At 35.2% G+C, this 24,523-nt stretch overlaps 1 protein-coding gene across 2 annotated transcripts in view; it reads left to right on the top strand.

The window, feature by feature from the left end:
• Positions 1 to 24,523, top strand: part of LAMA2 (laminin subunit alpha 2) — a 677,031-nt gene that overhangs the window by 374,723 nt on the left and 277,785 nt on the right. For both annotated transcript variants that reach the window (XM_070461486.1, XM_070461485.1), the window contains exons 15-17: positions 3,348 to 3,459; positions 9,496 to 9,609; positions 13,945 to 14,072. In XM_070461486.1, coding sequence (XP_070317587.1) covers positions 3,348 to 3,459; positions 9,496 to 9,609; positions 13,945 to 14,072 — 354 coding nt within the window. The remainder of the gene's footprint in view (positions 1 to 3,347; positions 3,460 to 9,495; positions 9,610 to 13,944; positions 14,073 to 24,523) is intronic.

Below are 24,523 nucleotides of genomic sequence, written 5' to 3'. Positions count from 1 at the left end.
TTGATTGTCCTGGGACTATATCTATATATAATTGACCAGGCTCCTGGTTAGTAAGCTGTGATAGTCTTTTATATGATAATCAACTAGTGTGCATGAGTGCTAAGTCTCTTCCGGTCTTTGAGACCCCATGGACTGCAGCCCACCAGGCTCCTCTGTCCATGGGATTCTCCAGGCAAGAGACTGGAGTGCTTTGGCAAGCCCTCCTTCAGGGAATCTTCTATTTGTCTCTGGCATTGGCAGGCGGGTTCTTTGCACCACCTGGAAGCCCAATGAACTAGTATTGTTGTTCAGCCACTAAGTCGTGTCTGACTCTGTGACTCCATGAACTACAGCATGCCAGGTTTCCCTGTCCTTTCACTATCAACTAGTATAGTAATTATGAAATCATCTATTTCTGAAATTAAAGTGATCAGAAATGCAACTTTGTCATGTGACAGTCCATTAGTTGCAGGCAATTAGATGTCACAATAAATTCAGATGAGTTCTGGCCTTTGGCCTCGAGTCCTAATGCTAACAGTTTTCAATTTATCTTTTTTGTTAGATCAAATAAGTAATTTTTCTTTCATTTGTCTGATTTTATTCATCTAAATATGGATGTTAAACTTCAGTGTATTGTTTTGGAGTATGTTACTCACTATTCATAATATAATTTCATTCCATTCCTCTATCCATTTATTTATTCATTTATGGTGTGTTTTTAGTCTTGTTTCCATCCATTTATCCACCTGTCTCTTTGTCTACTGACTATTCGTCTATCCTTCTATCCATCCATAGATTCATCCATCCAATAAAAATGTGTTGAGTGTGTATTGAGGTGATCACGCTAGGTTTAGAGATGACACATCAGACTCTCTTTTCTTAAGAACTAGCTTATAAACTCATTTTAACATAAACAAGTAGTATCTTTATTTTAGTAACTCTTGCAAGCCTTATGTTGTATTAAGAATCACCACATTTAGAAATTCCACTCCTAGTTATATACCCCGAAGAATTAAAAATGGGTACTCAAAAAGATGTATACACAAATGTTTATAGCAGTATATTTACAATAGTCAAAGAGTAAAAATGACCAAACATCCATCAACAGAAGAATGGGTAAAGAAAATGTGGTATATTCATACCACCATAATAGAATACTGGGCTTCCCTGGTGGCTCAGAGGTTAAAGCGTCTGCCTGCAATGCGGGAGACACAGGTTCAACCCCTGGGTTGGGAAGATCCCCTGGAGAAGGAAATGGCAACCCACTCCAGTACTCTTGCCTGGAAAATCCCATGGACAGAGAAGCCTGGTAGGCTACAGTCCATGGGGTCGCAAAGAGTCGGACACGACTGAGTGACTTTAGAATATTACTACCATAAAAATAAATGAAATACTGATATGTGCTACAACATAGGTGAACCTTGAAAACACTATGCCAACAGAGAGAAGTCAGACCCAAAAAGTCATATATTATATATGTCCATTTGTATGAAATATCCAGAATAGGTAAATCCATAGAGACAGAAGCAGATTCACGGTTGACAGGAACGGAGGAAATGGTGGAATAGAGTGTGACTGCTTGATAGACACAGGGTTTCATTGTGGAGGGGGATGGGGGGGCTAGTGAAAATGTCTGGAACCAGAGATGGTGGTTGTACAACCCTGTGAATGTATTAAATGCCACCTTAAAGTGATTATGTTATGTGAAATTCATCTCAATTAAAAATAGTGCCAGTGACACTTCATATACAAGTTTATTTGGCGGGAGAAAAAGACTGAAGATTTGTTTAAATCTCTATGTAACCTGAATGCTGTAAAACAGTGATTTTTAATGCTTGCCAGTTTAGAACCTTCTGCCAAGCTGTCTTAACTGTGCCCCCAGAGAAGAAAGCATCCAAAAAATGGTGTCAAATGAGTCAATCTGTAGGTAGATATAATTCACTTGTCTTTAGAGAATGCCAGCTAGCACCCAGCACCTATAGCATTTCCCATCCAAATGTTTGTTTTCTATGATTTCAAGATGATTTCCCTTTTCAGCTTCTCAATTATGTATGAACTTACACATGTTCCAAGGTATTATCAAGTCTTGCTGTTGTTAGCGGCTCAGTCATGTCCAACTCTTTACGATTCCATGGACTATATCCCACAGGGCTCCTCTGTCCATGGAATTCTCCAGGCAAGAATACTGGAAGTGGGTTGTCATTTTCTTTTCCAGGGAATATTCCTGTAGATTATTCATGTAGTTATTTTGATTTGGTTTCAACAGTCAACGTATGTTAATAAAATGCCTAGCATTTTATGACCACATACATGAGTTAGGTACTACATCAAGAACTTTGCATTCATTCTTTCATTTAATCCTTTAATCAATTCATTATGTATGGACTCTTGTATTATCTCTGAAACATAGATGAAAATTGAGACCTAGAGATTTTAAGTCATTTCTCCTAGGCTGTGGGACTGGTAAATGTCAGAGACAGCATGTGAATCTTGATCTCTCTGGCTCTTGATCTTGTGTTCTTAACTATGAAGATTTTGTATTTTCTTTAAAAAAAGAAAAACTGAAAAGCCAATAAGACATCAATGACATTTATTTAAATTGTGAATGTATATTGGTTGCATATTTTGGAAGAAATACATACACACAACGTACATATATACCAGTTTATGTAATGGCAGTTTCAATTTGGCCAAATCAGCGTTTTCTCAAAATACCGAGTGATACCAAATTTCTCTGCTAAAATCACCAGATCTGTACAGAAGTACCAATAAAATGAAACTCATAAATACAGAAAGCAGTGAATTTAATTGAGGCCTAAAACAACTTAGGAAAATAGATCTAACTAATATAACTGAACATTTGATAAAGTTTCACTTTTATCTATTAATATGCAGATTTCTGAGAAAAGGCAACAAAAATAATTACCTTCTTTCTTTTCCTTTCCTTCCATTTTTGTTTGAATTTAAAAGATTGGACTGAATATTGTGTCCCTCTGCTTTTCTAGTTTAATTATTAAAAATAAATCAGTCATATGACTCTTTCCTGTTTTAAAAATTCCTTCGACTCTGATTTTAAACTATCTCAAAAAAAAAAAATAGGGAAAACATATAGCCAAAAACCAAGAAATGAGCAAGAATGGCCTTATATCTTTTCAGCATTTGATTGTGGTACTGGTTCTGAGCACTTTTAACTGGGCTGACTTTGCCTGATATGATGAATGGCCAGAACTTTAAGTTATATTCATTTGTCTCTTTCTCATCATAGACATGTGCTTATATTTGCATCATTCTTCCTGTACTATTCCTCAAGAGATGTAACACCTAGGAGCTTGTCTGCTTACTTGCCATCTCTTTCTCCTTCTGCTCAGGCTGAGCTCTGTTGACCTTGAATCGGCAGTCCCCTATCCTACTGACGGAAGCTTTGCAACAGCTGTGGAAGTTTGTCAATGTCCACCCGGGTACACTGGCTCCTCCTGTGAAGTAAGTTTGCAAGAGTATAGCTTCAGTGCATTCTAAGTTCTTTCAGCATTAACTATTAAACTATTCTAAAATGAATTTCGTTTTTTCATCAAGGATTGTACAAGTGATAGTGTCTTATTACTTGAAGAACTTCAACGTCTGCCAAAAGTCATGACTTTCAAATAGAGTGTTACTCATATGATGTCATCTTGAAATCATATTTTTCCTTATGACATAATAGCTAAAAATCTGATGCTTTTGTAAGTTTTTGTTTTCTTGTTAATCTGTTGATAAAATGGGTTGAATGATGGTGGAATACTATTTCAATGTATTTCTCCTTCATTTCCACCTGAGTACTTGAGAGGAATTAAACACTATTTCTTTTCTTTTTCACTTTCTCCATTTTTTAATCCTATGTACCACATTCTTTCTCTACTTTATTCCTAAGAATACAACCAAGTCACAATCATCTGAAGGACTCAATCTTTAAAATGTCAAGAATATAATATACAGAAGAAATACCTTGATTCAGAAAATTTTCTACCGGTCTTTGATTTGTTTAGCGCCTAAAGATTGAGATATTTATTGTTGTCTCAGTATTCTAGATTCATGGTCCTTACTTAATATTGCAATGTGTCCTTCTAAAGTAATAATTTTTATTTACTTTTATGTATGTTTTAGGTAGTTTGAAAATTGATTTTACTTGAAATCTGCTCAAAAAATATAAGCACCATTTCCCTGATAGAGGGCATGGCTTGCATATAAATAGGAGCTTAAATTCTTTAAAAATGGTGCCTTTAAGGAATCATCTGAGTGTACCAAGATGTTCCACTTCAGCACACTACCCCATTAAGCCATTTACAGAAATACCCTAGGCCTTGCTTTTCAGTTCTCTTGTATTTTAAAATAATGCTTGCTTCCAGAGGATACACAGGGCTTAGAGTCATACGCATGTCAGACGTGTTTTCTTTAACTGAGCTTGGATTCACCTATCTAAAAATAAAACTAAATGTAATTCACCATCACTTTTTAAAAATTCATATAGAGAATACAAAAATAATAATGGAAATGAATTTAGCTCTGTCAACCCAAATTTGATTTCACATATAAAATATATGCTGTATTTGATGAAACATATTCTTTGATTAAGAACCTAGCAGTTTTTATTTCAGACCAGAAAGCTCTCTTTGAACCTCTAAGTTCTTATTTCAACTGAAATAAGCTACTCTTATTATATTCTGGCTTTCACACGTAGTCCCACATTGGTGATTCTCAGTACCCTTCATCATCTTCTGTACAAATTTCAAATGCCCATTGAATCTAGAATTGTCTATATTAGAATTGTTGCATTGGCTATGCATTTTGTTTCTTCTTTTGTTTCACCAAAATATTTATTGAGAATCTTTGGTAAATTCTGCCCTAGATGCTGAGGGGATTATCAAGATTACATCACAATCGTTATTCTTAAGGAGCTAACAGTCTGTTTAGGAAGACAGAACACATACCTATGATAAACTGGATCACAGCCCTATAAATTAAGGCACCAATAAGTGGTATAGAACGTGAGTGCAATAATCTTTCAAAGATGTGATCAGTTCCAGTAGCGAGAGAGGTCACAGAAAATGTCCTGGGGTGGAAAATTCTCGACTTGGAAACTAAATAATGGTAACAATTAGGTAGGAAGAGAGAAGCAAGTGGGTGTGGAAAAGTCAGAACAAAGAAACAGAAGGAGACGAAAAGCTTCCTGTGTTTCTCACACAATAATGGATAAATAAAGTTACCTTGGAATCCATAAAAGAAATTAATCAAATCAGAAGACAAGGAACTCAAACTCTGGAGCTTCTCTCAGGCCTCTTCATTTCTTCTACCCTCTAATAATCCTTTCTCTTCTTTATTGGAGCTTCCTGTCACTTAGGTTACTCTTATCTATCCGTATCTTTTCCTGATTTCATTTGCTATTTTACTGAGTTTGAAAGCGCAGACATTCTAGTTTTGTTACCATTGATATTCCCTGATCCTTTAAGAGCTGAGTAAACTCCAAACACCATTGTTGTTATTGTTGTTCAGTCCTAAGTTATGTCTGACTCTTTGTGACCCCATGGACTGCAGCATACCAGGCTTCCCCTCACTGTCTCCTGGAGTTTGCTCAGATTCATGTCTGTTGAGTCCGTGATGCCATCCAACCATCTCAGCCTCTGTCACCCCCTTCTTCTCTTGCCCTCAATTTTTCCCAGCATCAGGGTCTTTTCCAGTGAGTTGGCTCTTCGCATCAGGTGGCCTAAGTATTAACAGCTTAATTCTAGCTTGCCTAAAACAGATTATATGATTCCCTGATAAATCATTCTTTTCTGTTTTCTTTGGGGCCATAAATGTTGATTCAGAATTTTTTAATCATTTCTACCTTTTATAAATCCCTACACATTTTATTTTTCAAATATTTTCATACTTTCCTAGAATTGTCATAGTTCATTTCACTTAACAAGTGAGACAGATGAGGAAATGAAAGCAAAGTTAGATACTAAAAAAGTTTTTTAATTAAAATCTCAGTTTCCTCTTCTACATGATGGAAATATTAACTACTTCATAGAAGCTTTCATACTTTCATTTTAGCTAACAGGTATTGATGACCATGTATTTTGAGATGATTAAAACTCTTGATATGGATGGTAATATGATAAACAATACACATACAGTCTGTGACCTCAAGGACATTACATTTGATGGTAGACTAGACAATATGCCAGAAAGAAAATTTAAATAAATGTGATAAATTCCATGAAGGCAACAAGCAGGGGGCCTGGATAGAGGTTCTGAGAACAGGTGTAGGAAGATTAGATGGAAGGGACTACATTATGAGAGGTTGTTGGGAAGACTGTTTAAGGTGGTAGCATTTCAACTGAGCTCTAGGGTCTTCTTAGGTAAAGAGAACCTATGAGGAGGTGAAACACAGTTTGGAATCTGCAAGGACCTGAAAGAAGGCATGTATGGCTGGAACTTAATAAGCAAGGGGAGCATAGCACAAGACATGCCTGGAGGAGCCAAACCATTCAGAGCTTTGCATGCATGATTAAAAATTTGTATTATTCTAAATGCAATGGAAAGAAAACTTTGCCGCTCCTGCTGCCCAGTCATGACTGACTCTCTGCAACCCCATGAACTAGGCCAACAGGCTCCTCTGTCCATGAAGTTTTCCAGGCAAGAAGACTGGAGTGGGTTGCCATTTGATATGATACCATGATCTGAGTGAAATTTTTTGAAAAAAATCATTATAACTACAGTGTGTAGAACATACTGTATATGGCAGGGATGGCAGGAAGTAAAATGGTTAATATGCTATTTTGTTAGAATGTAATGATGATAAAGGTTTGTTAGGATAATGGCAGAGGATGTGAAAAGACACGTTGTTTATTTTAAACAGATTTTGATAGTAGAACCAATCAGTCTTACTGATAGACATGCCACGGGAACATTGAAAGTAATAATGATTTTGAGAATGAGTCAGATGTCAAGTCTGAGCAGTTGAATGTGGTGCCGTTTACTTAGCTGAGGAAAACTGAGGGAAGGTACACCTATGGTGGGGATGATAAAATCAACAATCCATTTTAGAAATATTAGGTTTGAAAGAGCCATGAAGTATATTGTCAACGTCCAGTTAGAATATGTAGGTCTTGATCTCAGAATATCTGTGTGATCTAGAGATATGTATTTGGAAGAAATCATCAACTAGACGGCTGAATAAAATTATCTGGGGGCAAGTGTGGAGGAAAAAAGAGGAAATGACTAAGCCCCCAAGAGCTGCTGACCATGAGAAGTGATTTGAAGCAGAGGAGATAGCAAAGAGGTGGGCAGGAACCCAGGACTGTAGCATCATGAAAACTGTGAGAAGTGGGCTTTTGAGGGAGATAGGAATCAACTAAACCATAGCTTGATGAGAGATCAAATAAAATGTTAATTGTAGAATTGTTCATTTGATTTGGTTCCCTGGAATTCGGTGGCATGGACAAGAGCAGTAATCCAGTGACTATGGCACAAGACAGATGAGGATGGAGTGAACCATTGAAGGGGAATGAGAAAGAAAAGATATTTTAGAGCCGTCTTACCTAAAATAAAAAATAGGTAGGCAATTGAAAGTTATGGGATATTAAGAGAGTATTTTTGTCTTTTTTTCTGTTAGCTAATTTTTTACAGAAATACAAGTCATATTTTCGAGCTGATAGTAATGATCTAACAGAAAGGAAAGCTATTATTGATGCAGCACAGAGTGGGTATATTGGGAAAAGAATTACAAGTGGGGTGACAATCCTTTGAGAGTATGAGGAATTCTGCATGTCTCATCCCCATTTTTCCAGAGGGAAATATGACTAATGGAACTATGGGCTTATGCTTGTGTCCTTGGTAGTAGAAAGATAGTTTCCACTGCCTTCAATATTCTCTGTGACTAATGAGATGAAATCACTGGCTAAGAGAGAGGTATAAAGAGTTGGGAAATTTAAAGAGGATGTAGGATAAGTAATATATTTGCAGATATATATGTGTGTGTGTGTATGTATGCCTTGTTATATATATATGTGTGTATATATATATACCTTATATATTATATATATACCTGTATATAATATATATATCTTGTTAATGACAATCCTATGCATATTTTTCCTCAAAATGGTAAACCAGTTCTCTCCCTATTATCAACACCCTTAATTTCTACTCCCTTCTGAATATATAGCTTCACCAGTTTTTAGAAATATATATTACATTATAAAATCTATTCTATAATGAGTCTAGGGTGACAACATTTTTAATGAGGAAAAATTATTAGAAAGGGTTAGAAAATTGACACCTTCTTTTCTATACTGCCCAAATTAAGAAGAAAGTTGCTTTTGTTTTCCTTTAGGATATGGAGTATCAGATCATCCTTTTTTTTATGTCTTTGCTATCAATGTTCAAATTTAAGAATCCTCATATCCTGAGGCAGAAGGAACATTTCCAACAATACACAGCACAATTCTATATTCTTTATTACCTCAGTGGTTTCTCTCTTGTTTCTACTCTCAGCTAGGGAAAAAAAAGGCCTTTTCATGATATACTGTGTTGTAGTTTAACCATCCAGAAATATAGTAAATAACTCACAAGATGCAGTTTTAACTTGAGGGAGATCATAAGCTCCTGCAGGGCAGCAGTGTTTGCCCCCTTTATTTTGTACCCCGTCCAGTTGATAGTGACCCCCGCAGAAGGGATACTTAAACATGACAGTGAACTGAAACCCAGCACTGACACACAGATGCTCTGTGACCCAAATACCCCTTTTCTAATCAGAAGTCTATTTTTGGATGAGAAAGTGTTTTAGACTTTAAAAAGGAATGATGGCTATAACTAGAGTTCTAGGAGAATAAAACCATAGAATAAAATATCTAAGGAATGCATGGTAAATAAATCATAAACTATTTTGTGTAAATTTGAGAAAGTATAATAGGATGGAAGAAGTTGAGAATGAGAAATATAAATTATATATGTGTAGAAGTCAGCCATGTAGGTGATCAAATGTAAGAGTGAGTGCCACCTTTTTTCCAGATGATTGCAAAGATTTTCTGAAAGTGACAGAGTTAAGGGCAGTTTGCATGTGAGAAAGGGAAGACATTCCAGAGAATCTACAATCCTTGGACAGGACATTAAATGCCCTAGGAAGCTAAGGTTCTGAAGAGTCCATTTATGTTGGCTGCTTTTTTTCAATACTTTTTCTTCCGTTTTCTTGTCTGTGTTTTTTACTTTGAGACTGTCATGGTTCAATTCTTTATATCTCTGCTTTATTTTGCTATTTCAGAAGAGTCATCAAGTTAATGCTTCCTCTAATCCCATACCTGCCAATAACACTAAGGTCAGTACGAAGCCCCAGGTCAGGAGGAATAGCTCTGTAGCCCTGTCTCCATAATGGCAAGGCTTTGACATGCACATTTGCTGGGCTTGCTACCGAAATATGTTTCTTTATCTGCTAAAGACAAAAGTAAGCTTTAAAAAAAAAATCCCTGAGACTAACTTGGGACCATGTTTTCCTTTCAGTCTTGTTGGCCTAGGCACAGACGAGTTAATGGCACTATTTTTGGTGGCGTCTGTGAGCCCTGTCAGTGCTTCGGCCACGCGGAATCCTGTGATGATGCCACGGGAGAGTGCCAGGTGAGTGCTTACTCCGTGGGGGATGCTGACGGGCAGGGCTGACGTCAGCTCATAAGCCCTGCAACTCGGCTACTACCTTTGGGACCTTAAGCACTTGAGTCAAGAAGGGATTTGACGGCTATCTTTGTATTGAACTGAGTTGGAAGCTGAGAAGGTTCTTTCATATGTGGTCTCCCTGACTAACAAGCATTAGGAAGTGTTTACTCATGTTATTCTAAGAATTGAGTTAATATATATCATAATAAAACATAACTAATGACTAGGATACATATCTGCCACAATATATATGGTTTCAATCCCTTACATAATTCTACCCCCAAATTGACTGCATTTCTATAACAGGAAATGATTTGTAACCCCATAATATGAAAAGTATAAAATATAACCTCTGTAATAGGCATAATTACACTTTTTTTTTCACTTTGAAAATGAGGGCATACTACATTCTTTTTTATTGGAAATTTCAGCATTTAACTAAATTCAAAACATTGTGTGTAGATTAAAAATAATAAATGTGTGCAATACATATTCACCAGAGCTGCTTACTCCTTCTACTATTAAGTCAATACTGTAACCAGAAAAAAAGCCCTGCACAGGGTGAAGTGCTTTCCATCCTGCTAAGAAGCTTTTGGATTGGAGATTACACTGAATAGACCATTCTGATTAACTCAGGGGCATGTTAGTTTTATATTGTCTGACATGACATGAAGCTTGAAACAACACTTCTCATTTCATTAATCTTGCAGAAACACAATTTGAAATGGTGCCAATTTAGGAGGATATCATATTCTCATTTCCCTGCAGAATTTAAGGCAGCCTCTGTTATCAGGATTTCTTAATGTTCTCTCTTTCTCTTGCTCATTCTTCCCCCTCCCCTTCCCTTTTTCTTCCATTTAAAAGCTTCTGGGAAAAATCCAAAATGAAAATTCAGGGCTTTTGTTTCAATTTAATTTGACATTTAGTTTTATTGATGCTCTTTCTGTTTTCTCTTTAGAAGACTTTGTTTAATTGCATTGCAGGGTAAAGCATGATAGCCTTAATTTGTGGATCAGTAGATTTTTCAAATGGCATTGTTATGAACAGAAAGACTAAGTGATTTTCATTTTAATTATACAATAAGTCTTTTAAAATGTACCTTGGGAAAAATATTGAGTTACCTTTAAACCCTTCACTAAAGTGCAAGAGGAAATATTCAGCCCAAAACATATATAGATTTGTTTTACTTAAACCTAAAAAGACAAAAATTAATATTTCATGATAGCAGACTCATAATGCTTCCAATAGCAAATATTTCAGGCTGCATTCATTAAGATTAAGTCTAAAATCATGCTGTTAATCCATTTGCTTATAGGATATTTCTAAGAATGAAAGACCATTGTTTTAGAGTAAGATAGTTTCATCCAGCGTAATTTTGGGGTGGAAGAAGTGAGGGGAATCAATGATTATCTGAGGCCTTCTACTAATGAACTCTAATTTATTGACTTTGTTTCATGGACAAGGAGATAGGAGGCTACTTCAAATAAGCAAGGAATCTTAGGGAAGCAACAGAGACCTTAATGGTTGACATTAATGACCTTAATCTGGCATGTTTTCTGAATTTTCCATTGTAGCTGATAAATAGATAATCATGTAAGATATTTTCTGGAGACTTCCAAATGCTCTTTATCAGTCATGCCCGACTCTTAGCAACCCCATGGACTTCAGGCTCCTCCATCCATGGGATTTTCCAGGCAAGAGTACTGGAGTGGGTTGCCATTGCCTTCTCCAATCTGTCCCAATTTGAGCATATTAATTCTAACATGATCCACAAAGATAAAAATATTTAAGTGCTGCACATCAAAAGCAATCTTACAGTTCAGTTGCTCTGCATTTTAGCTTCTTTTTAAAAAGTTATTTATGCTTTCCGTTCTAGCATTAAACAGAAAAATTTTGAAACTTTTCCAGATAAGCTACATTTTAGTTACTTTGGCTTTGAAATCTAATTAGAAATAAATTGAAATATTTTTTGATAGCAGACCAAAATCTAGATCTCTTTTATAGTGTGGACCTATATTGAAAGGTTAGTTTGACTCGCAGTACTTTTAAAGTACTTAGGTCACTTGACCTAAGTAACAGTCAAGTCACATGGGAAGATTGCATACTTGCTCCTTGTCACTGTTCTTGTGATAAGTGATGTGAACAGACATTTGGAGAGCACTTTGGAACAGGATAACTATAAGTATCATCAGCCCATCAGAGTGAAACTTTCATCTTTTTTTCAGTTTGAGTTTCCATTGTATTGTTGTCTATTACTGTTTTATGGTTTCAATTACAAAAACAGTGGAGTTTTAAGATTAATTTTATTATTTCCATTCACTGACATATGACATTAGGAAATGCAAGAATTATATTATTTTTCTTCCAAATTAGAAAAGCTAAGCAGGGTCTCTGGGTTGTACAAGATCTTCAATTGAGTTTTAGAAAAACCATTTTCAACATGGTTAAAACATAATCAGTTTTATGATCTTATTTTTTAAAGCCCCTACATATTTGAAGATATAATTTTGATTGTGTCAGTATAACAATATATAAAGAATATTGCAACAAACATCGTATTTTTTTTAGTAAGAGCCAACTTTAGTTAAACTTGAAAACTGAAAGGAACTAATATGAAGATGAAATCAAAGAGAAAAGCCTTTCATCAGATTGATCCATGTCTGGCAACTTCCAACCAGATGTGCTGTTATTTAGACAAGTGTTGATAATAAAGTTAACATCTTTGCTACTTTGATAGAAGGTTGATAAACAAATTTGAGAATTTTAAGTACCTTAAGGAAAAACCTATTTTCAAGTATTAACAGATACTAAAGAATCACCTATTCACTTGTAGTTCAAGCTGTAATAGGATTTCAGAACTTGAAAGCTTCATACATGGGCTTCAGCTCTCATATTTTACAGAATGTAAGCAATTGATTCAAAGTTAAATTATTGGATTTTCATTTCATATCTTCTATCTATTCAGTAAAGAATCTGTCCCTCTCCCCAAGGAATTTGACCGTTTTCTGAAATGTTATTTATGTGGTTTTAAATTAAATATATTTGTTAAATGTAATTAAAATAGAACTTAAAATATACTGGAATAAATAATAACTCAGAACTTTCATTAAATCAAACTGGCTCTCCCATTGGTCATCAAGGTTAATAACTTTTTTATGCTTAAAATGAATTCATATTTTGGCTGTTAGCTATTTCCTCTACATATTTGGTTATTGATGATAAAATTAAAGGTTTTACACTCCAAACTCTGATGAACTCTTTTGAAATGAGAAAAAATAGAGTGTTTATTCTTGTAAAATTAAAAGTATATTTCAGTCACAATAAATCTATGTTGTGTGTTATTTCATAGGCATTATATACATTTTATTGTATTATAGGAGTTTGAAGAAGTTATGTCTACACAATGCCAAAACATATACATTGATCAGAGTGTGCTATTGAAAACTTTATAGACAATTTCATTCATTAATTGATTATTCACCTTCACCAGTCTTGATGAATTTTGTGAACACTAAGTTGATAAATCTACTTTAATTAATATGAAGAAATCAAAATATAAGTTACTTTATTTTGATTTTTTTACTTTTAAAAAGTACATGGTTCCAGAAAGTACTAATTGATGGAAAATACTGTTTTATTTTAAAAACCAATGTCTGAGGGAAATTGTTATATGCCTTGTGGTTTTATTATTTATTAGTATACATTTAAAAATTTCTCCTCTTCCCATCTTTTAATCATGAGTCAAGCAGGGCCCTCACGACTATAATACATCAGTGCATTGTCCACATCATCAGAGCATACTGAGGTCCAAATTAATCTCAGATGTAGGAGGGCTGTAGTCTCAGAGGATTTGTATGATTAGTCACAGTTCTCATTAAATCAGCAGTTTTAAGTTGAACAATTAATTTTTACCTAAATCAGGTACAATTTCCATTAAACATATGTCATTTAGAGTCTGTGTAGAATCTAAATGTATGTTAACTACACATACTCATATTCCTTTAAGAAAAAAAGAAAAACCAAAAGAAAAGAAAATATGATTTACATAATGAAAAAACTTTATAGTGAATTTCAGTCATCTTTTTGTTAAGTATGCATATGCTGAAAGTAGCATGTAGTTTATAAGCTAGATATTAAATTAACTTTCAATGCTATTTCGCAGCTGTAAAATTGACCATTTTATGTGGGAAATTACTCTTCCTGGCGGGGAACAGACTAATGATGCTGTAGACCTATTTTTGGTAATGCGTTGATGCTAGAGACTGGAATAATAAACTCTGATGTGCACTTCTTCCTCAGAATTGTAAGGATCACACTGCTGGCCCATATTGCAATAAATGTCTTCCTGGTTTCTATGGTGATCCTACTAAAGGAACCTCTGACGACTGTCAGCCCTGTGCCTGTCCACTCAATAGTCCATCCAATAAGTGAGTAACAAACTTACCTCTTTCCAGAGCTGGGAATCTGGTTCTGCAAATGTATTTTTGATACAGAATTTACCCTTTCTCTTGTCATACATAAATAAATAATAAAGATGTGCATAAATTTCTCAGGAAGATAATATGAATTTTTCTAAATATAAAATATTTAAAATCACGGCCGTTTATTCCATGAAATTTTTAATGTTTTTAGCTCTAGTTTTGGGGATTTAGTATCTAAGAAACAGAACTCAAATAGAATTTCTAAACCAACTCCGAAGAACAGACATATATTATACAAACTTAGACACATACCCACAGACACACACACACACACACACCCCTTCATACTGTATTAAAAAATACTACTAATAAAATGCTGCTTATTTGGGTCCCAGTCACACACTATGTGTAAATCTTAGGCAAGTCATAAATCCCTCAAAAAGGTAAAATAAGAAATAAATCTAGTTGACCTTTAAGCAACAGTTTTATCCCTTAGTTACTGCATGGTTTATCATATTGTCATATAATATCATATTGTATATATATGTTTATCTTATTGAAATAGTTTAATGGTATTATAAATTATAAAATATTGAAATATGGGTGACCACATCATGAAAAGTTTAATGTAAACTTCATACGATTTTTCTATTCATCCAGATATATTTGTTTTTTAAAAAATTTTCTGCTTGTTTGTCTGAAACAATAACTTTGTGTAGCAGAGTTTTTAAAGTATATATTTTGTCTGATCTTCCCTTCACCTTTTAGGGGAACACATTATTTCAGATGCTGTAACTCACTTTCCCCTCAGGGGCAGCCATCCCATAAGCAAATATGTAAGCAAGACCCTGAGACCAAAAATCTATTTTTATTTTAATTAAGCATATTACTTATAATAATAATCAATACTTTTTATTAATAAAAATTGTAAGTAATTGTAGTTTTAAATCAAATTTTTAAAAATTTTCTTAAAGGTTAGCTTAGTGCTTAATAAAATTCATATTTTTGTGTGTAACTTTCATCTATTTCTGAATGCTATAGTAATCCTTGAAGAGCAAAAGTTTTTCATAATGATTACATGTTACATGTTAAAAAGTTACAGCTTTTTAATGTGAAAGTGTTACCAAGTTGGTCATATTTTGCAGTCTTATCCAAGATATTCCCAATAAAAATAATCTTTTATTGCTGGAGTCCATGAATACTACAAGTTAAAGATTTTGAGATTAATTCTGTCATTGAATTTAAAAGTTATCTTAGGAACTATGCTTCCTGCAGTTCAGCCCACGTGAAATCCTTTTCCTCTTCCCTGACAATATCCCTCCATCAGAATTTCCATCTTAGTCACTGGAAAAGAAAAGAAGAACTAAGATTTAATGAAAGCAGACTACTACATTCTAGGCATAGGGTCAGGCATTATACCTGGCATTATTTTACACCCACTTATTAAACTGTTTCTGAAGGTTAAATAATGCCAAATATAATACCTGACCCTATACCTAGAATGTAGTAGTCTGCTTTCATTAAATATTAAGAAAGGAGTTTTCAAGTGGGAAAAGAGCATTATAGTGCCAATTTCTGGAACCGGAATTCCTTGATTTAAATGCTGAATTTCATTCTTCTTAGCCATATGACTCTGGGAAAGTTACTTACACTATCTGTGCTTCAATTCTCTTGTCATAATTAGGACCCTCTCAGGTGGTTGTGAGAATTACATAAATTGAAATGCACCAAACACCTAAAACCATGATTGAACATGATAAGCCTAATACTGAGACTGATCATTTATTAAGTAATTTACTGTCATAAAATATTAAAGTATCAGAGTTGAAATTTTAAGTTTAAAGTCATGTGCTTTCCATTCCCCTACAGTCTTAAGAGCTTCTTTAAAAAAAACACTGCATTATAAGCAATAGCATTAAGAGACTTAAATGGGAAATGGGGTAATGTATATTAGTGATCAGAATATTTTCAGAATTTAGGGTGTGTGCCTGGATGGTTACCAAACTGAAGATCTTTTGGCAACCAGGGATGTCAGAGAAGAGGAAGAAAGCTAAGAGGAAATCTGGAAAATAATGAGTACGTTAGACATCCATGGCACAAATCTTGCTCTCTTGTGTACTTGTGAAGGGTTAGATCAAGCAACGGAGAACGTATTCACTCACTTCGGTGGAATTTTCCAGAACCATCCAATTTACACAAAACTTTGAGTAAAACAAAGGGATGGCATCTGATTACTCATCTGCATTGCACTCCTTCTCAACAAAATATCAGTGGCGTTAGCATTGCTGTCAGTCCAGCAGAGCTGGCCATTCATAGTACCACATGAATCCTAGCCTAAAACATTTGCAGAATTATATAATCAAGTGAATATAAAGACCATATGAATTTATCCTCAAATCGGACTGGTATTATTATAAATATGGATGAGCCATGAGAGAGAGAACTTTGCTTGGGTAATTATAGGCATTCGTGACCCATCCTTCTCTGTTCACTGTGCTTCTACTTTAAAAGGGATTCTAATTGTGCTCCTGAAAGAAGAAAGTCAGCAAGCATTAAAACACCATCCATCATCTGTCAGTGATAAAAAGAATTGAGGTTCTAGTATCCAGTGATAAAATGTTCCTAAGTATGGTATTCCAGTTTGATATATTGTGCAGATCTTGATTCTTTTAGGGAAAGCTCAGTAATAACAGTAACAAAATATTTAAAGATCCTTTCATTTAAGATGCTTTCATTTACATTAAATAATTGTTAAATTATTAGGTTATAATTTTATCCTTACAAGTAGAATTGGCAGTAGAGTGCAAAAACCTATTTAAATGCCAGCTTTAAATGTAGCACTTTTAGAGGGGATTATACCCAATACTCGTAATAACCTAGACTGGGATATAATCTGCAAAAAACCTGAATCACTTTTCTGTACACCCGGAACTAACAACAATATTGAAAATCAACTACAATAGAAAGGTGGCTTTTTTTTTTAAGTAAAAGAAGGAACAGTGACAATTTACTTTGTTTAAAAATTAAATTTAGAGGTATTAATTTTAGAGGTATTTTAAATTTACCACAGTTTTACCACAATGCAGAATTCAGCTGCACAACTGTGATGAGACAAAATTTTATTTTAATCTAATAACCTGAATTTGTATTCACTAAATAATGGGATATTTAATGACTTAGAGAAACTCTCCTTTTAAAAATGTTTTTGAAAAGTCATTATTCTTATAATCTGAGTTAGAAACTCTGAGGAATAAATTGACTAGTCACATATTATCCAGGAGATGTGATTTGAATGTTCACAGACTATTTAGGAAGAAAAAAAATCAACTAAAGGTTGCTGCAACCTTCATCTAGAAGTGTAAGGCTTAGTGATAGTTTTGCCTTGTGATTTATCTATTTAATCCCCGGTCATAAATCTTATAGATCACAAGCATTTTGGCTCCAAATTTCTTAGATAATATTGCAAAATAAATCAAATGTGTAGGGAGATAAAGATAGATTGGTATAATTATTATGATGTATGAATACAGACAAGCATATAATATTTAAATTATACATATATATCACTTTATCAACTATTTACAGTGTCCACTGTTTGCTTAGCCATCTCATCTTGGTGATGTATATATTCCAGCTATAGATTGTAACTAGGTATGATATTTATCTCGAGAGAAGCAAATAAAATTGTAAACATTTCAAATGTTTATATTCTTTTAATTCTTGCATCACATAACTTATAGATTAAATACGATATGAAAGAGACACATGGCTATCCTTGAACACTTAGGCTATGTGTGTTATCCAATAAAATTAGAGATATTCTTGGCACAAAGCTGAACAGAGAGTAGGCTCTTAATAAGTTCTGTATACTTATCATTGTGAATACTGCTTCTTTGTGTGCATCAGAAGTACTAAACTTTAAATTTTTGAAAGAATTGACCACTTTTAGAGTTGACTTTGGGGCTGATCCTAGAGGCCACGTTTGAATTATAGTTGTTAAGTTCAGTTCTCTTCAGTTGCTCTGTCGTGTCCGACTCTGCAACACCATGAACCGCAGCACGCCAGGCCTCCCTGTCCATCAAAACTCCCGGAGTTTACCCAAACCCATGTCCATCGAGTGGGTGATGCCACCCAACCATCTCATCCTCTGTTGTCCCCTTCTTCTCCTGCCCTCAATCTTTCCCAGCATTTCCCAGTCTTTTCAAATGAGTCAGTTCTTCGCATGACATGGCCAAAGTACTGGAGTTTCAGCTTCAGCATCAGTCCTTCCAATGAAAACCCAGCACTGATCTACTTTAGGATGGACTGGTTGGATCTCCTTGCAGTCCAAGGGACTCTCAAGAGTCTTCTCCAAGACCACAGTTCAGAAACATCAATTCTTTGGCGCTAAGCTTACTTCATAGTCCAACACTCACATCCATGCATGACTGCTGGAAAAACCATAGCCTTGACTAGACAGACCTTCGTTGACAAAATAATGTCTCTGCTTTTCAATATGTTATCTAGGTTGGTCATAACTTTCCTTTCAAGGAGTAAGCATCTTATAATTTCATGGCTGTAATCACCATCTGCAGTGATTTTGGAGCCCCCAAAAATAAAGTCTGACACTGTTACTACTGTTTCCCCATCTATTTGCCATGAATTGATGGGACCAGATGCCATGATCTTAATTTTCTGAATGTTGAGCTTTAAGCCAACTTTTTCACTCTCCTCCTTTACTTTTATCAAGAGGCTCATTACTTCTTCTTCACTTTCTGCCATAAGGGTAGTGTCATCTGCATATCTGAGGTTATTGATATTTCTCCTGGCAATCTTGATTCCAGCTTGTGCTTCATCCAGCCCAGTGTTTCTCATGATGTACTCTGCATATAAGTTAAATAAGCAGGGTGACAATATACAGCCTTGACGTACTCGTTTTCCTATTTGGAACCAGTGTGTTGTTCCATGTCCAGTTCTAACTGTTGCTTCCTGACCTGCATACAGGTTTCTCAAGAGGCAGGTCAGGTGGTCTGGTATTCCCATCTCTTTCAGAATTTTCCACAGTTTGTTGTGATCCACACAGTCAAAGGCTTTGGCATAGTCAATAAAGCAGAAATAGATGTTTTTCTGGAACTCTCTTGCTTTTTTGATGATCCAGCAGATGTTGGCAATTTGATCTCTTGTTCCTCTGCCTTTTCTAAAACCAGCTTGAACATCTAGAAGTTCATGGTTCATGTATTGCTGAAGCCTGGCGTGGAGAATTTTAAGCATTACTTTACTAGCATGTGGGATGAGTGCAATTGTGTGGTAGTTTGAGCATTCTTTGGCATTGCCTTTCTTAGGGATTGGAATGAAAACTGACCTTTTCCAGTCCTGTGGCCACTGCTGAGTTTTCCAAATTTGCTGGCATACTGAGTACAGCATTTTCACAGCATCATCTTTTAGGATTTGAAATATCTCCACTGGAATTCCATCACCTCCACTAGCTTTGTTCCTAGTGATGCTTTCTAAGGCCCATTTTACTTCACATTCCAGGAGTCTGGCTCTAGTTGAGTGATCACACTGTCATGATTATCTGGGTGGTGAAGATCTTTTTTGTACAGTTCTTCTGTGTATTCTTGCCAGCTCTTCTTAATATCTTCTGCTTCTGTTAGGTCCATACCATTTCTGTCCTTTATCAAACCCATCTTTGCATGAAATGTTCCCTTGGTATCTCTAATTTTCTTGAAGAGATCTCTAGTCTTTCCCATTCTATTGTTTTCCTTTATTTCTTTGCATTGATCCCTGAGGAAGGCTTTTTTATCTATCCTTGCTATTCTTTGGGACTCTGCATTCAAATGGGTATATCTTTCCTTTTCTCCTTTGCTTTTCACTTCTCTTCTTTTCACAGCTATTTGTAAGGCCTCCTCAGGCAGCCATTTTGCTTTTTTGCATTTCTTTTTCTTGGGGATGGTCTTGATCCCTGTCTCCTGAGCAATGTCACGAACCTCTGTCCATAGTTCATCAGGTACTCTATCAGATCTAGTCCCTTAAATCTATTTCTCACTTCCACTTTATAATCAGAAGGGATTTGATTTAGGTCATACCTGAATGGTCTAGTGGTTCTCCCCAATAGTTGTTAAAGATAGTACTTATTCCAAGATGAAAGGAAAGTTAAGGAAATGTTCAGTTCAGCAACATTATTCAGAAATTTTAGAATGTTAGGCATTTTAGACAATTTGCCACATATTGTTTTGTGTCCACATACGAGATTATCATGTATCTTACTGGTCCCATCTATCAGAAGGAAAAAGTAAACTCCAAAGAAATTAAATGCTTTGATCATGATCATATAGCTTGCTTATGGCAGAACAAATATTAGAACCCATATATTCCAATTCACCTCTCTGTGCTTCTTCCAATGGGGCTATAGTAATAGAAACAATTATAGAGACATTGAAGAGAGGAAACAAATTTAATAGAACTCAATGTCAGAAAAACTGTGAATATCCATTGTAAAAAATGACTGCTGTTTGGTGATAGATATGCTAACTCAAACTTAAGAGACTGAAGCAGGATGAAAAACTGCAGGTTTAGTTATTAATACCTAATAAGTAACTAGGGCTTCCTTTTTGGCTCAGACAGTAAAGAATTGGCCTACAATGCAAGAAACCTGGGTCCTATCCCTCACTCAAAAACATCCCCTGGAGAAGGGAAATGCAACCCACTCCAGTATTCTTGTCTGGAGAATTCCATGGACAGAGGAACCTGGTGGTGTCTGTGGTGTTGCAAAGAGCTGGACATGACTGAGCGGCTAACACTTCCCACTGAAATGAGTAACCAAATGCCTTCAATATTAAACAAACCAACATATATTGGCAAAATTTTTAAACTGTCCTTAAATTATAACTATAACTTATTGTGGCACTATGCTAAGTATTTGCTTTCATACTTTAGCAGCATGTGGACTTTACTGAGATCATATTCTGCTTTTGCTGAATGGGAAGCTCATATATAGAGAGACACAGAAAATATGCAATTCTAATTACAAAATCCAATTATGGGTATTCCATCAGATTTCACACTATTTGAAGACAATTAAAGAAATATGTTTGCTTAATGAGTCATGAGAATAAGTAGAGCAGAGGCCATTGAATTGAAATAAAGAAAAGCCTATAGACAAATTTCAAAAATTCATGTGGCCGGAACAATAGTCATGAAGTAAGATGAGTTTTCCCTTCATTTTTCTCCTCTTCCTCTCAGTCTTCCACTCCTTCAGCAGTTATGCATGGACAGACTCACCAAATTAACCCTAGTTTCCTCACTCACTGACACATTGCAGCATCTTATCCCATTTTATCTTTCTTCCCCCATGCAAGAGTTCCAGGTAACAATTAGTTAGAAGAAGTACTGCTCCACTATTGTACATGCAAACATAGAATATGTCCTGATTGTCTAACTTTCAATGTTGAAAACTCTATGCTAGTGATGGAAGAATTCATTATTTCCTATCACATCACAGGAACCAAGAGGTTTCTGGGTTCCCTCTTGCATTGGCTGTGAGAAAGTTCAAAGCCACATGATCTGTCACTATCCAATGAACATATTGTACAATATATATATGCCTATATAAATGCATTTTTATAATATGAATTCTGTACTCTAAATATACCCTTAATTTTTATGTTAATTTTTAGTTTTGCTCTCTTTTATTGCATCATTTTATATTAATGTACATATTTTGATAGTTAGGATTAAATACTCTCTGGAACAAAGTGGATTGTATCTGTGTTTGTACCCTGAATATGTAAATAGATACATATGCTCATATACATATTCATTTATATGTACATATATACACTTACTTATAAATGGATCAATATAAATATAAAAATCTATATTCAGTCATTTAAAAAGATCTTTTCTTTGTGTAGATCTTTACTCTTTTTTCTGGCAATAGCTTCTCTTGCTCCCTGTTTGTGAAAAATGCCTGCTATTCTTGATCTTGTGTCTATTGTGGAGCAACTAAGCCAGGAAGCAAAACAGTGCCTCTGCTGATGTGGAGCTGGCCAGTTAGAGTTAGGTGACATAATCTTGGAATCTCTTGAAGTTAGCAAAGATCTTCCAGTTCCCTTTTTCTTTCATAGAACAGTTAGCTTCATATATTTGCCAAAATCAGTGTCAAGTTGCTGCATTTGCCAATCCAAATTCTTGATGTATATGTTTATTTCTCATTCTAATTTTATGTTTGTGGCTGAATACCATCTTCTCCATAGTTACAACCACAGTTACAGCAGTAAGGGAATGAATGCTGTTTAAATTGTTTAAAGGATATTGAAGCACAAATACAAACATATTTTTATGAGGAGCTTTTTAGACTCATTGTGTCAAGTAGTTAATTCTGAATTAAGAAGGTGTGAAGGACAGAGAAGCCTGGCATGCTGCAGTCCATGGGGTCACAAAGAGTCGGACGGACATGGCCTTGTCACTAAACAGCAACAAATAGGGAAAAGAGAGCATCAAGTTAGAAACAAAGTTCTGGATTCCGTGCTAAATTCTTCTGGAAATTAGCATATGACTTTGGACAAGAAAAATTATGCCCACCCCAACCAGCTCATAGGATTTTGTGAAAATTTGACAGAATTATTTGTAAAAGCTCACTAAAATTGTAGAGTTAGTCAAATCTGATATATTGTTATTGTTTAATTTTTTCTGAAAAAGCATTGTTTTTTGTCAATGAGTGCATTTTACATTACTTCTGTCATTCTAACTGAGGCAGGAGTATAAGAATTTGAAATCTATTTTATGAATAGTTTTAAGTCTCAGAAGCCTTGTGGAGCACTTTTGACAAGAATTATAGTAAACTAATTTAGGATTAGAAAATAATCAATGTGGTTTCCTTTTTTATTTATTTGTTTTAATTAATTCATTTATTATAATTGGAGGCTAATTACTTTACAATATTGTGGTGGTTTTTTACATACATTGAAGCAAATCAGCTACGGGTGTATATGTGTCCCCCATCCCGAAGCCCCTCCCCTCTCACTTCCCATCCCATCCCTCTGGATCATCCCAGTGCACCAGCTTTCATGCATTGAACTTGGACTGGTCATCTATTTCACATATGGTAATATACATATTTCAATGCTATTCTCGCAAATCATCCCACCCTCACCTTCTCCCACAGAGTCCAAAATTCTATTCTTTATATCTGTGTCTCTTTTGCTGTCTTGTATATAGGGTTGTCGTTATGATCTTTCTAAATTCCATATATATGCCTTAATATACTGTATTCAAGTTTTTCTTTCTGACTTACTTCACTCTGTATAATAGGCTCCAGTTTCATCCATCTCATTATAACTGATTCAAATGCATTCTTTTTAATAGCTGAGTAATATTCCATTGTGTGTATGTACCACAACTTTCTTACCCATTTATCTGCCGATGGACAGCTAGGTTGCTTCCATGTCCTAGCTATTGTAAACAGTGCTGCGATGAACATTGGAATACACATGTCTCTTTCATTTCTGGTTTCCTCAGTGTGTGATTGCTGGATTGTATGACAGTTCTGTTTCCAGTTTTTTAAGGAATATCTACACTGTTCACCATACTGGCTGTCCTAGTTTTCATTCCCACCAACAGTGTAAGAGGGTTCCCTTTTCTCCACACCCTCTCCAGCATTTATTGTTTCTAGACTTTTTGATAGCAGCCATTCTGACCCATGTGAAATGGTACCTCATTGTGGTTTTAATTTGCATTTCTCTGATAATGAGTGATGCTGAGCATCTTTTCATGTGTTTGTTAGCCATCTGTATGTCTTCTTTGGAGAAGTGTCTGTTTAGTCCTTTGGCCTATTTTTTTTATTCGGTCATTTATTTTTCTGGTATTGAGCTGCAGGAGCTGCTTGTATATTTTTGAGATTAATTCTTTTAATTAAAGCCATTTGTTTATTTTTGCTTTTATTTCCATTACTCTGGGAGGTGGGTCATAGAGGATCATGCTGTGATTTATGTCAGAGAGTGTTCTGCCTATGTTTTCCTCTAGGGGTTTATAGTTTCTGGTCTTCTATTTAGATTTTTAATCCATTTTGAGTTTATTTTTGTGTATGGTGTTAGTGTTCTAGTTTCATTCTTTTACAGGTGGTTGACCATTTTCCCAGCACCACTTGTTAAAGAGATTGTCTTTTCTCCATTGTATATTTTTGCCTCCTTTATCAAAGATAAGGTGTCCATAGGTGCATGGATTTATCTCTGGGCTTTCTATTTTGATCCATTGATCTGCATTTCTGTCTTTGTGCCAGTACCATACTGTCTTGATGACTGTGGCTTTGCCGTATAGTCTGAAGTCAGGCAGGTTGACTCCTCTAATTCTATTCTTCTTTCTCAGGATTGCTTGGCCTTTCGAGGTTTTTTGTAGTTCCATACATTACCGTTGGTAGCTTGATAAGCATTGTGTTGAATCTATAGATTGACTTGGGTAGTATACTCATTTTCACTATA

The sequence above is a fragment of the Odocoileus virginianus genome, chromosome 34, assembly GCF_023699985.2.
Source record: "Odocoileus virginianus isolate 20LAN1187 ecotype Illinois chromosome 34, Ovbor_1.2, whole genome shotgun sequence".
Taxonomy (NCBI): domain Eukaryota; kingdom Metazoa; phylum Chordata; class Mammalia; order Artiodactyla; family Cervidae; genus Odocoileus; species Odocoileus virginianus.
This window is presented reverse-complemented; position numbering and strand designations above follow the sequence as displayed.